This window comes from Myotis lucifugus, unplaced genomic scaffold (genome assembly GCF_000147115.1).
Source record: "Myotis lucifugus unplaced genomic scaffold, Myoluc2.0 scaffold_0, whole genome shotgun sequence".
Taxonomy (NCBI): Eukaryota; Metazoa; Chordata; class Mammalia; order Chiroptera; family Vespertilionidae; genus Myotis; species Myotis lucifugus.
Genome location: NW_005871048.1, coordinates 44,724,936 through 44,739,849, shown reverse-complemented (window position 1 = coordinate 44,739,849; position 14,914 = coordinate 44,724,936). Strand labels below are relative to the sequence as shown.

The 14,914-nt window shown below is 36.8% G+C and overlaps 1 protein-coding gene across 1 annotated transcript in view; it reads right to left on the bottom strand.

The window, feature by feature from the left end:
* The window catches only part of ADAMTS6 (ADAM metallopeptidase with thrombospondin type 1 motif 6), a 221,523-nt gene that overhangs the window by 19,491 nt on the left and 187,118 nt on the right, over window positions 1-14,914 (bottom strand). Inside the window, 4 exon segments of the mRNA XM_014452423.2 lie at window positions 1,226-1,270; window positions 1,273-1,331; window positions 1,334-1,403; window positions 6,492-6,696. Of these exon segments, the coding sequence (XP_014307909.1) occupies window positions 1,226-1,270; window positions 1,273-1,331; window positions 1,334-1,403; window positions 6,492-6,696 (379 nt within the window).

Genomic DNA, 14,914 nt, shown 5'->3' with positions numbered 1-14,914 from the left:
CAATCCAGCAGCACTCTACAGCCTATTCAGTCATAATAGTATATATCAATTCTCTTTCTGCACTGCACTCTCCCACAAGTAACCAAGAAATGCTATAAAACTGAATGTGTCCTACAGAGCACTTTGTAAATTAAACTAAATACTGTTATAGAAAACCAAATTATTAATTATTTGCTATCAAATGCAAATGTTAATTACTTTATGATCATACTTCCTTTATCTCCTCACAAGGCTGAGCAAGTATATTAATTTGCCTTAATGGAGACTGAAAATCTTTGCCTGCTCTCCAGTGTGACAGAAGAGGTCTATAGATACTGCTATACTCCAGCAATACTGAATTTTGGAATTTTGGCCAGAATTTTGGTAACAATTTCTATGAAATGCCATTTTTAATAAGTAATGGCAGTCCCAGAGCACAAACAAAATGGTACCAGTGTAGTTATATTCCATTATGATTTATTTTGGTCTCAGATATTAAAAAAATGATTCACTACAAGGTTAACTATAAAATCACAGGAAAAGAGCTTTGATAGTCTAGTAACTTAATTTCTGGAGTGTCATTTTTTAATGTAACCTAATAGATTTCCTTTGTACACTAAAGAACAACAATACTTTAACTTTCCTTCTGTGCAAAAATATCAAGTTGCTTTTAAAGGATTTAAGGTACCTTCAGCAAGATAACACAATTTAAAAATGAGAAAGAAAAAAAAAAGAATTGGAGCATAGACTGGAAATGAGTATAATATAAAAATAGATACCAAAAGCCCTATACTTGCTTCCCAATTCATAATCTCCATCAGAAAAATCCATTGAAGAATAAGTATTAATGACATTTCAAAGACTGTCAATCAAAACCCCCATATCTTTTCTGTGAGGTTAAAAAAAGTTACTTTGCAAGTAGGAAAATTAAGACACTGGTGTTAACTGACTGGTTCTTAAATTAGTTGAGGGAGTTGGGATTAGAATTCAAAGTTTCGGTAGCTTGTTCAAATCTCTGGCCATCTAGACTATTTTGCTTTTAATTTTAAGTTAAAATGTCAGCATCCAAGGAGTTGATAGAAGTGAGAAGTGTGTAGGTATGGAGAAACATAGCTAAGTGTGTCTATGGGTGGCTGCTGCTGTTTGTGCATTGTTCCACACTCATATCTTACACCTCCATTTCTATATGTTGCTACCTGTGTCTCAAGGTGCTGCCTCAGGGAAGACCACAGTGCAACTGCCTTACCTGGCCCCAGTCTCCTGTCACCCAGCGAGCAGGAGGGCAGCGGCTCTCAAGCTGCAGCGCATGCGGGTAGAGGGTTTGCTCTCCTGTGGACAGTATGCAGTTGACACGTTTTAGAAAAGGTCACTGCTCTGCACAGAACAATCCGATGCTTGAATCCTGAACCACACTTGGGGGTGCACTGGGAAGAAAACAAATATTAATGAACAAAGACAGTCAAAGGATAGAGGAAAATTCCAAGAAAGTGTTTCTTAAAGTAAATATGTGTTAGGGTATAGCCAGTGATGGCGAACCTTTTGAGCTCAGCGTGTCAGCATTTTGAAAAACCCTAACTTAACTCTGGTGCCGTGTCACATATAGAAATTTTTTGATATTTGCAACCATAGTAAAACAAAGACTTATATTTTTGATATTTATTTTATATATTTAAATGCCATTTAACAAAGAAAAATGAACCAAAAAAATGAGTTCGTGTGTCACCTCTGACATGCGTGTCATAGGTTCGCCATCACTGGGGTATACAGTACATGTACACACTAAATTCTAGGCAAAGTCTTTCAGATATAAAAATTCCCTAAGTTTTTAAGCAGAAGTACTTTTATCTTTTTCCCTAAGGTATTGAAGAGCTAAACCCAAAGTTTGCTTTTCTTGGCTAACTTATTTTCTTTTTTTATTGTGGGTAGGCTTATTCCTCGATTCCTCCCTAGCCTTGGCCACATTCAGCTGTGATAAGATTCTGCTAATTTCTGGAATGTGGAATTGTTGGTTTCCTATTTGCTGGGTGTAGTCTTCTGAAGAAAATTCCTATGTTATTAGTAGACCACAAGAACCTGTCTTTGTGAATTGAGTGAGAAGTTGATTTACATGAGTATTCTCACATGGGGGTAGCTAAGAACACATGATGGTTTATTGCACAGAAAACCTCCGGACTTTTCCCTGTCCATCAGTTAAACATAATGAATTTTACTATTCTTTAGTTGAATTAGTCCATTTATACTAAGGAAAAAGGTGCTTCTTCCTAGGTCCGAAAGGCTATTATTTACCCCTTCTCCAGGCTAATCTGAGTGCTCTGTTCTTGAGTCACCTACTTAACACAGTGACTGACTCAAGTCCTCCAGCTTTCTCCCCTGCACGTCTGAACACTTCCTTAAAATCTGTACTTTCTCTCAGCCACATGAGAACCTTACCTACAACATTTTCAACCTGTTTATAGATCTTTCACTTAAAAAAACAAAAACATTTTCACATCTTCTATAGGTACTAGGCTGGGAGGAAGGGGGCATAAAATTGAATGACAGTCTTTTTTAAAATATTTTTTTTTATTGATTTCAGAGAGGAAGGGGGAGAGAGAGAGAGAGAGAGAGAGAGAGAGAGAGAGAGAGAGAGAGAGACATCAATGCTGAGAATCATTGATCAGTTCCCTCCCTGCACACCCCACACCAGGAATCAAGCCCCCAACCTGGGCATGTGCCCTGCTGGGAATCGAACTGTGACCTCCCGGTTAATAGGCTGACACCCACTGAGCCATGCCAGCCAAGCCATATCTGACAACCACTGAGCCACGCTAGCTGAGCCATATCATGAGAACTTAACATTTAAAATCTGACCAGATCATTTTTTTTCATCTCAGTAGGATATAAGAAGTGCTTTTTGTGAGAAATGCATTTATGGTTTTGTTTAATGTTCTACGATTAAGAAACAAAAACAATTTTTTCAGAAAAAGAAAGAAGTATTTGAAACTACACCAGGGAAAACAATTTGGCTCTCACATGTAAAGGATAGAAATGCTAATGTTTTGGGGTTAGACTGAGTTCTGTCTGGAGAGGTGGGTTTCATTTACTTAGTTATGGGGCCAGAGTGGAACCTGGGATAAATAAGGTGATATCACAGTTGTCTACAAAACAAAGCACAGACCCTTTTGAGTAGATCTCCCCACCCCGCACCTTCCATCCTTCTTAAGAAATGCTACCCAAAAGTAAGTCCTATAAAGTCAACAGATTATGATGCCGGTCATCACTTGTCCAAGAGTAACTCCAAGAAACAGAACTTTTTCAATGGGTGCTCTGTGAGTCTAAAGAAACTATCCTGATACATCAAAAGAAAGGTTTGGGATTGCTGGAGCACATCCACAGTATGCTTTTAAGTTACATGCCAAGAGAGGGAAAAACAGAAAACTATTTAAGTCCAACATAGCATGGGTGATCCCAATAGTGAGGCTAGATGATAGGGAATGGGAAAGCTGTGGCTTCATTAGCTTCACAAAAGGCTTCTGAAGAGCCATTTTCTACCGGGGTAATTTGGCTTTTTTTCTTCTTCTTCTTCTTCTTCTTCTTCTTTTTTTTTTTTTTTTTTGTCATACGCACCAGGTGGGTTTCACTGATGGAGAAAACAAAAAATGGTTCCTGGCCTTGCAACAATGGAAATTTTATATTAGAATGGCCGGCAATGAAAAGAGAAAGGTCAAAGGGTACATTCCTCTTCCTGCAACATGTTTCCACCAGTCGAACCTCACCCTTGTGATTAGCAGAGCTCAGAGAGCTGACAGTTGGACATGGGGAGAGGGCAGAAAAAGGAGGGAAGTTTTCATGGGCGTGTCAAAAGAATATGGTGTGAAATATTTGCAAAAGTTAACTGAAAGAGACTGAACATTGTCTGCCCCTCTGTCGGCCGGGGGCCTCCTTTTTTCATTAGTGGGAGGTGTTCCATTCCTCTGGGAAGAACAGGCTCCTTGTTCTCACTTTGTTTCCACTTAATGCTCTTATTTCACTTATTTTTAACCCATCTAGGGAAGAGGTGGGTTTCCTGGTAACGTAAGGAAATGGAAGGGAGAGAGTGCACCCCTCTTGTGGAAAATAAACAGGACTGAATGGGGCAAAAGTCATCTTTCCTCCTGAATAAAGGATGATGATGATGGTACCGATGGTGAATCTTTGAGACAGTAATGGCAGCATTTCTTGACCAGTGCTTACCCTAGGATCATTTTCCTGCATTGTCTGTGGAGAGACATCGGTGGCTACCAATCCTTTATTCAAGGTGACTGTCCCAACACGTACACTTGACACCTTCAGCACAACTTCTTTCCCCTAAACTTTGACTCAGCTATCTTAAAGAAGACAGCAGCAATGTGACTCAAAGCCCCTTTAGTTTACACATATCTCTTCAGGCAGCTCCTAAGAATGACTAAGACTGGATAGATAAGAATCAAAATTCTAAAAGTAGGGTAACTACAACCAATATGAGGTTGAATTAGGAAGAAAACTTTAAAATGCTATTTGGAATGAAAATGTACATATATACATAAGCTATTTCTCAATGTAATTAAAAATATATAGAAATATGTAGGTCAAGAGACCAATGTGAAATGAGTCTGCACATGAGGTTTTGGTGTTTTAGTGGTTGGTACAAACTTTTTTCTAGTTTCTGCATATGAACTTGTCAGCTTTTTCCACTTTTTGTAGAAAAATGATGTGGCTGCCAGAACTTTGTATTCAAGCCTTCTTATTATCATCCATTTATTCTTTAAAACCAACCCTTTTCTCCAACCCTACATGGTCTTTGTGTTTCTGTTGTTTCTCTTCTCAGAAATACCTTCTCTAGTTTCCCAGTTCTCTTTCCTACTTCAAATCCTATATTCCCTCAACATTCAGCTCAATTCCCATCAACTAAAAAACCTTCCAATCCTACTCCAGGCCATTCTGACCTCCTCAGCTCTGAATTTCTATATCACATATACATTTATACCATACAATCCACCATTTTATTAACACTCTTTTATATTATTCTCCAGTTGTTAAATGGATATTTCTTATTTTCCCAACCTTATAAATTCTTTTGTATTCTCCATAGTGACTAGACTAGTGTGTTTAGTAAAACTCAATAATACTTGCTGACTTGACCTGAAACCCTAAAACTGCTGCAATCATCAGGCCTCCCAATTATGATTTTATTCTCCAAAAACAAATTTTTCATCATTAATCAAAGACTACTGATGGACTTCTATATGGGTCTTGGATACTGAATTGAAGTACTAATGTGTACAACTCTGCAGAATGTCTATTCTTTATCAAAGGATGTTACCTTTCCAATTAATTTAGGAGTTAATCAAGCCACTGTTAGGGAACAGAAGAGTTCATACTATTTTTCATAACCACTGAGTGAATAATACCAAGAATATCTCTACATCTGATTGAAACACAAATAAAATTTAGGTGGGCAGAATGTAATTACTGAAGCTGGACTATGGCCAGGAAATTTGGGAGAACACTCCCAATCCCTGCCAAAGATTACACGGATAATCACAACTGGTCACAATCTCCATTTCCACATCCCTCTGTGAGCCCCATACCTCTAGCAAACTAAGGCCACTCAAGCAGTAAGAGTCACAAGGGGAAAGTTACATCCAGAGGTTTCTAAATAGCAAATTTGTTATTTTTTGAGAAATTCATGAGGTCTATAGAAAACACCTAAAACAAGTACCATAATGTTTCTAGGAGGAAATGCATCCTGTTTTGCCAACCAGAAGAATGACCATTAGCCATATAACCAGGTACTCATCCTTCTTACCATTAACCAACACTACAGAAGGACTCAGCTTTCCTTTGGGAAATGTGGAGAATGGTATAGAGTGTATATGTCTATGTCTCCTGCAGAATAAGGAGTTAAGAATGAACTCTACCTCTTACCTCATTTTTCATGAGACTGTTTTTTTGAGACCTCTAGATTATATTAGGCTCTTTTCTATACATGGCTGCCAGAAAAACATTATTTTAGTCAGGACTTCCCCAATGACCATTTACATGGAGGTACTGATAGAACCTAAATTTGACTTTTTGGTGTGTTACACCTCAGCTCCAGGTTTCTTCTCTTTGTATAATAAGTGATAATAAATTGACAAAGATTCATATCTGAGTTATGTAGTTAGGCTAGAAGATTACTTGGGAAAAAAGATGTCACTAATTCTGAGCCTATGAGGCTGTTTAAGGATAGTAAAAAAGAAAAACCACTTAGATGATATATATCTCACTATAATATTCTTTCAAATTCACTTTAGGCTTATTTTGAATCAGACTGGTTTCTCATTGACTTCCCTGACCCCAAAAAACTTACTTCCTGATAAGCAGCAATAAAATATAACATGGCCAAATTCACTGTTTTATACCCCTGAATGATTGAGTTCTAAGATGCTCACATGCTCAGGTGTCCTTAATATGAAATGCTTTGGTGTTAATAGTTAAGACATCTCAAAACATACAGCTTCCAATTTCCTTACCTCTGACCAGTCCAAAGCCACCCACTGAGGCGGACATGGCAGGTTGTTGCAGGACTCTCTTTCAACGGGCCGGTGCGTTAAGCAAGCGCTGGAGTCCAGTGTCTTCTCCTCAGAAGGTCCCATCTTTCTGACGCAGAGCACTGCCCTTGTACGCATTCCACCGCCACAAGTCTTGCTACACTCCAACCAATCTCCAATGAACCACCTGCAGCAACAAGTGGGAGAAACACAGAAGAGAATTTCCTCAGTGCAGCCAGAGATTTCCAGCTGAGTGAAGGCACGTTTGTCAATGGACTACATCCTTTTCCTAGAACAGCTGACATTTCAGTGTTGTTGACGTCACAAATGACAAATGGAAGAACTTCTAAGGAAAAAATAACTCACTGTCAGTTGCCTCCTAAACTGTAGTGCATGGGTTTCAGAACAGGCAAAAGTACATTCAAGTAAGTAACGCAGTATGTATTTTTTAACCTCTTTGATTCTTCTCCTTTTTTATTAATTTCTAAAATGAGGATAATGATACAATTGTGAGACTGTTATGAGGATTAAATAAGGCAATATATGAAGCTGCCAGTCATGTGTTATAAATGTTTAACGACTGGCTCTTCATAGGAGGAAGGGGATCCTGATTTGTTGCATTTGCCCTTTTTTTATATGACCACTTTGAGTTACCACACAGACACAGTGAACATGAAAAGAGAAGACATGCTACTAATGGGGTTTCAGGAGACAGTGCTAGCTGGCCTCAGCACACCACAGAGAGCTCCTAACAGAGGGTCTGACCTACAACAGTAGCTGTTATTACTAATACACTGAGGTTGCTTCTTTCACAATTCAGGATTTTATGCTAAAACTTAGAGATTTGTTCTGATTCCCAGACATGAACGCCAGGCTCTGTAGGAGATAGAGGGCCTTCCCTTCCTTATGGTGGTAGAGGAGGCTCAGGTATCCACCCTGAAGGCATGACAGTCTTAAACACCTGCAGGAAGAGCAGAGCCCTGAGCCAGCTCTGTGAAAACATCAGCTCCTTGCTTTGAGCCCTTTACTCCTGGAAGAAACTGAAATATCTTAACAAGGTGAACATCTCCCATTTATGGGTATACCACTCCTTTTCCCTAAAGTCATCAGAAAACTTTCATACATATAACTTCAGGACGTGTGCGTGTGCGTGTGCGTGTGTGTGTGTGTGTGTGTAAAACTTCCGCAGGACTCACTTTTGAGACACATTAATTGGTCCAAGGGGTGTGAATTATGATGCAAATCAGATCAATGACAATTTGGCTTTAGAATTTTTATATTTCAACTAGAGCAAAAGGGACCCCTTTCCTTTCTGGTCACAAAGGTAAGAGCTGCGGGTGGCCTTAAAGTGGAATTAGCTGGTTTGAAGGAATGCAGAGGAGCTAGAGTCTTAATGGTGTGTGTGTTCTTGATTCTAGCCATGCCTCAAGCTAGGTCCATTCCTGTAGTTCCCTGAGACTTGTCCTATAAACCAGCAAACCCTCTTCTGTGCTAAAGCTAGCTGAAATTGAAGTTGTATTATTTCCAACCAGAGTCCTGGCTGACATATTGTTGTATTTAATTTAATAAATATATGCTGAATGCCTACTGTGTTCAAGGCATTGTGCTTTGTTTTAGAGAAGAAGAACATAAAACCCTGTGTTAGGAAAATGGTTCTCCAAAGTCATGAAAAGAGCAATGACGGAACTAGGACTTGATTCCCTATCAGTTGCTATTTCCACCGAATTTCACTTTTAACAACAGCTAAATAGTAGAATCTTGGTCACATTTTCTTCAATCCATGACTATAAATCATGCAACTATCATCAATGGATATGCTCATGCGTTTGGGTGGGCAACTACCCAGAGAGAAGAGTCCGAACACTTACGAACAAATTGCTCACTATTTTAGCAACCTTAGCTCATTGTGCCAGTTTTATACATGGAAGATGGTACCTTAGTGAAGTCAGAGTATTAGCAGCCTAAATTTGAGCCTGCATTTAGCCAAATATGCCACAATGTCCTTTGTCTATTATTATTTGAATTATCTTTACTTATAGAGGAAAACCAGCACTTAGAGGTATCATAATTAACCAGATTCTCAGCTTCTTGTCAAAATCCAATACCCCGCAGTGTCTTATGTCCATTGGTTCCTTTGTCTATTATTATTTGAATTATCTTTACTTATAGAGGAAAACCAGCATTTAGAGGTATCATAATTAACCAGATTCTCAGCTTCTTGTCAAAATCCAAAAATTTTCAACCAAAAATTGATTTAAAGTATAATAATTTAATCTTAAATTTTAAAAATCTGATATTAACCTTTTTTTCTAAGTCATTTTCCAGAGAAGATTTAAAGTGGTTTTCATCTTCTTTCTGTTTTGTTTTCCACAGATGAACATGATCCCAAGATGTTAGTACCATTTTTGGTAAAGAGGAAAATGTGTACTGAGAATAATAACTTGCATGCCAGCCATAGTGAAACTCTGATTCAATTCGCAACAGTGATTTCATCACCAAGATTAGGGGATAAAACAGAAATGTGTATACTCAGCCACAAAATGTTCAGTCATACCACCTCCAGCCATGATCTCATTAGGTCTCATAATGTAAGAGGGATGGAGGCCCTCAAATTAAACACAGGTGCCCAGAATAATAGCAGTGATTCAGGGGTGTTGCTGTTCTTTGTTGCACGAGCTCAGGGCCACCTCCGCCTTTTTATTCTTTGTCCTCTCCTTTATTGCCAACCATCTCTTAGCTGAGATGTGTCACTCCAGCATTTAACTTGGAATGTACGAAAGTAAAAGTATTAACCACCCTTCCCATTTCCCTTCTGACTGTAGCTCTGATTTCAGGCGTCATAGTCAGTTCCTGTTGCATCTTTATTGCTCAGAAAATCATCCCTCCCCATGTCTCTCCGAAGGATTAAATCACACTCCAAGTATTTACATAGTTTTGCAACTTTACCACTGCATCTCCTGTTTCAGTTTCTCCACTCCCCTGTCCAGTTGAAGACAGACAGCTTTCTTCACCTGCATTCTCCATGTATTTGACCCTCTGATGACATTCCCCCTACTTCTTTTCCTCCTCCAGATTCGGTGGTAAAAATCTGAACACAAAAGTTCTCTCTGGGAATGTCACTCGCTGAACATTATCGTTATAGCCTGAACAATACTGGAGCTGTTTCTCCCTGAGCTGAAGACACGATGGTCAAACTGTCTTCATCCTCACAAGCTCCCTCATATCCATTAGACACTAACAATTAGTGGATTCATATTTGAGTGTCTGGAATAAAAGTGCTTGGTGCGGCCTATATAATTTAATTTGCAGTATCTGTACATTAATAGGTCAAATAATAATATTAATGGGAGGAGGAAATAAGAGAGACACTAGAAAAAAACTTTCCCCCAACTTTGGTTAACCTGAATATTTTAAAAGAAAGAACTCATCATAAAAGCAGAATATTATTTTTGCTTTTTAACTTAAAGGGAAATGGCAGAGCACATAAAATAAATTTATATTAGATATTTGGATTATGAGTGAAAGAGATTGACAGGTTGAAATGCGTATTGAGATTTTCCAACCTTTATCCCAGAGTCAAGGGTCTAGTTATCAAAACTTTTTATAAATACCACATAGAAAAATGAAAAAGAATCTTCAGAATTTTACCGTAACATCTTTACTCAGAGAGGTTCAAGTATGTAACCTATTAACTACTTGTAAATAGTAAAACGTTCCTAGGTTTTAAAATAGTTTTTAGAACAATTTTCAAAACAAGAAGGTGGTTAAAAAAAAAAGAAAAGAAAAATTGCTCTTTCCTCAGCTAATTGGCAAGTGAATCTAATATTAAGCAGAAGCCTCTATGCCCTAACCATTTTTCTAAAAAAAAAAAAAATCAACGTAATAAACATCTCTGAAATTGTGGCAATTGAGAAGGCGTTGATGAAACAAAATTAGAAGTATTAAAATGCCAGCAGACATTAGATTTGTAACTTAGAAAGTTGGTGATGTCTGGTATAATGGGAAAAACATCACTAGAGATCAGCTACCCTCATCTATAAAATGATGGGAGTTGGCCTACATGATTTCTATAATTCTTCCTAGGTCTTAAATTTCCGAGTTTTATAGAGGACTCTGATGAATCTTTTTCTAAACTTAACCAATTATAATTGTCTATGGGTGAGGCACAATGAGTCAAATAATTGTTAAACATTCTACCATAAAAGATACTATTAAATTAAGCCTAGCCCCTTGGTAAAAATCTCTCCCCAGCCAGAGAATCCTTTAGCACTTTTGCTTATAACTCTCTAACTGCACTTTGCATATTTTGTCTTGTGCTATAATTATTTTTATATGAATTTGCCCAATTAGTTGTCCTTAGAAAAGGAACCATTTTGCCCAGTGTGCCTTCCATGCTGACTTATCTAAAAACTATCTTCTAATGCTTGGTCACAGTATTTCCACAATGTATAGCACTCCACTGTTTTCACCTTCCTGATTTTCTCAATTTAAAAACCAGTTTCATACTGGAATAAGATTCAGTACATAAGGATTCTTCACATGAGGTCATTTATAGAAATATTCTTGCTATTAAAAGACAACATGGTCAAAACTGAACTCTTGGCCTTTCTCTCTGGATTCCAACTCAGCATTACTTCTGATTTTTGGTGGAGCTTCAATCAGTCATGCTTCTTATCAATCATATCTTTAATATCAACTCCTTTCCCCTTTTTCCATTATTTCAACCTTTGTCATGAATTCTACCATTTTTCACTCAATGTCTCTAGAATTCTTGTTTTCTTCCTGTCCCATGTCACCTCGCCATCTTCATTACTATACTCTTTCTTATAGAAGAATTGCTGCTCTGAGCGTATTAATTTTTCCCAGCAAAGCTTCCTCTGGCCCTTCAAGATCTTCCAAATGAATTGTTGTTGTTGTTGTTGTTGTTATTATTATTATTTCTCTACCAATGTCTTTTATCTAGTCTTTCTAGTCCCCTGTCATTTTCTTTATACAACAAATCTTACAGCCTTCTATTTTTTAATACTCTACTTATAAACTCTCTAATGTGACTTAAAGACATTTAAAATATCTCATTATCTGAAAAGATACTTTTTGATTAGAAAAATACTATTTAGGATTTTAAGTTAATGGTATTGAAAAAACAATAATATTTGAAGATAAATAAGGATCCTTTTTTCAAAGTAGAAAAATATATTTTAGATAGATCAAAGTGTACATTAAAAATTTTTGAAAGTATAATCTTAGACTGGATAAGGCCTTCCTAAACATTGTATCAATGAAAGAAATAAATTTTGGGGAGTTTTTCTATATAATATTTTAAAGCTCATAAATAAAAATAGATCATAACACTATGAATAATATGGAAAACATATGACAAACCAGGAAAATTATTTGGAGCACAGAAAAAAGAGTGAATATTCTTAATACATTAAGAGCTCATACAAATTAATAATAAAATAACACTTCAATAGGAAAATGGGATAGGCCATGAAGAGAAAAAGCAAAAAAGAAGTAATGGCCACTGGACATAATTTTTTAATGTTCAGCCTCATCAGCAATTTGATATACTAAATAGAACAACAGTTAGATATCAAGGCTTTTTTTCCTATAAAATAGTCAAAGATAAGTTTTAAAGTAATAATATCCAGGGTTGTTCAGTTTAGGGAAATGACATTCTTATATACTATTAATGGGAGTATACATTCATATGTTTTTTCTAGAGAACAATTTGACAATGTGTCTGAAGGACTAAATTATATTTCCATTTGAACCAGAAATTCTATTCTTATGCATGTAGCATAAGGGCATAATTACAGAGAGCAAAGTTTTAGTAGCAAAAATGCTTAATGCTATGGTTTTGTAAAGGATTAAAAGCTAGGATACAACCAAAATTGTTTAACAGTGGGAAGCTAATTTAAATAAACAATGACATATCTACTAAATGTGGTAGAAGATATTTAATGTTCAAAATAATGTTGAGAACTGGCTACTTATATAATAAAAGCCTAAGTGACCATTATGGCAGAATGACCAGAATGACCAGTCACTATAATGCGCACTGACAACCAGGGACCAGACGCTCAATGCAGGAGCTGCCCCTTGGTGGTCTGTGCTCTCCCATAGGGGGAAAACCACTCAGTCAGAAGCCAGCTCACAGCTGATAAGCACAGCGGCAGTGGTGGGAGCCGTGAACCGAGTGGTAAGGAGCAGTGAGAAGGCAGGTGGTAAGGAACGAGGGCCTAAGCCGGCAGTTGGACATCTCTGAGGGGTCCTGGACTGAGAGAGGGTGCAGGCCACGCTGAGGGATCCCCCGCACCATGCACAAATTTCGTGCACTGGGCCTCTAGTAAAGTATAATAAATATTATTATACATTTTGTTATATACACATGCCTATGCAGACATAGAAAAAAGTTGTGAAATATATACATCAAAGTATTAACAGTAGTATTATAAGTGTTTTTTACTTATCTGCATTTTAAAATCTTTGTTTTAATCTGTATTTTAAAAAAACAACAAATACAATTATCGCATCATCTGAAAAAACAAAACACCTATCTCCTTTCTTCCACACTCATTTAAAGTCTTACTGAATTCGGCCCAGCTGGCGTGGCATGGCTCAGTGGTTGAGCATCGACCTATATGAACCAGGAGGTCATGGTTCAATTCCTGGTCAGGGCACATGCCCAGGTTGCAGGCTCTATCCCCAGTGTGGGGCATGAAGGATTCATGCCAATCAATGATTCTCTTTCATCATTGATGTTTCTATCTTCCTCTCCCTTTCACTTTCTCTCTAAAATCAACAAAAAAATATTTTAAATTTTTTTTAAATAATGTCTTACTGAATTCAATAGTCTTCCTATAATTTTTATCTCTATAATACCAATGTCTACTGGGAATCATATACAACAACCATTCTGAAGACTTAAGAGTTTTTTTTCACAGTCTGAATTCAAAGGAATAAAGAACAAATTTAAAAGAAACTAAGAAAAAATGAACTAACAAAGAGTAATATTTTAAGTGTTCTTTAGTTCTTCTACCCCCAAAAAAACTCAGCCTAAATTTTCTTTTTCTCATATTCTCTTTACCTTTCTTTTTCAAATCCCATCCTCTCACCTTCAAATTTTAAAAAGTTAATAACTTTTTCAGAATTCAAAAAGAGAAAACCTAATTTTAATTATGTATGTTAATTCAAATATGCCAATTATCCTTAAAGTGTCACACACACACACACACACACACACACACACACACACACACACACCCTCATGTAATAGCCAAGCCTAAAATACATGGGATGGAATGACCAACCACTGAAATCTCAAAGGACGTTTGAATAGCATTTAAGCTCTAACAAATAAAAAAGCTGAGGCCAAAATAGAACAGGTGTGACCAGACCCACTCAGATGCCTAAAATGGCTGATCAAATGCCAAACATAATACTTAAAATCCTGAGTGTCAGGGAATTAAGTTGATGGGTTGAGACTCATAATTATATGAAAATATGTTGAAGTTACTGAAAACTTCAAAATTTGGCCCAAGGTTTTTGAGCATCATTTTGTTTTATATAGTTTTTCAGCTTGAAATAAACTTGTAATTGACAAAAGAGAGGGAAAGTGAAAAAAAAAAACACAATATCTTGTCTTTACAATATGTATCATAGGTCATATTTATATATTTTCCCATGTCTGGATTTTAAGGAATAAACTACATAGTGAGCACATTTCATAAAGAAGAGACATGAAAATTTTAAATTCTTAAAATAAAAACTTATATCACTCTAGACTCCCTGTGTCCTTAATCGGTAGCCACTGCCCTGAACAGTTTCAAGAGATGAGTTGTAGTGAATATCAAATATTCAGGCAAATATTGAGTTTGGATAATGAAAGTTCATAAGGCATTACTGTTTTGGAACAAATATTGAGAACAAACATCTTGCTTTAACTATAATGGGACCTAATTTCTTATTTATTTTAAGTCCCAGGTTTTTGTAACTAATAGTAATCATTTCTAGAAAAAGAAATTACTTAGATCCTGGGGCATATAAATTCATTTGCTTACTCTCTCTTTCTTTATCAAGTTCATGTTGGAGTAATTAGTTAACCAGGAGGACAATAGTTACTCTGCAACAGGAATGCAATGCCATTCACACATGCTTTGTCTTGCAGTTGTCAAACAGGCAAAATCCCTATGAAGATCAGTATTTGCATGATCAACTCAGAATCCATGTCTTTTTTTTCCACACAGTCACTGCCTTTTGCTCAAACAAGAAACCTTTGTGTTCTTACAGATTATAAAATGTGGCTCACTAACAGGACTCATATTTCTAAAATTTTAATTCTTTGAAAGTCATCGTTAAGATGAATGATTCTCTCCTTGTGCCTCCCTTTACAGTGAGCTATA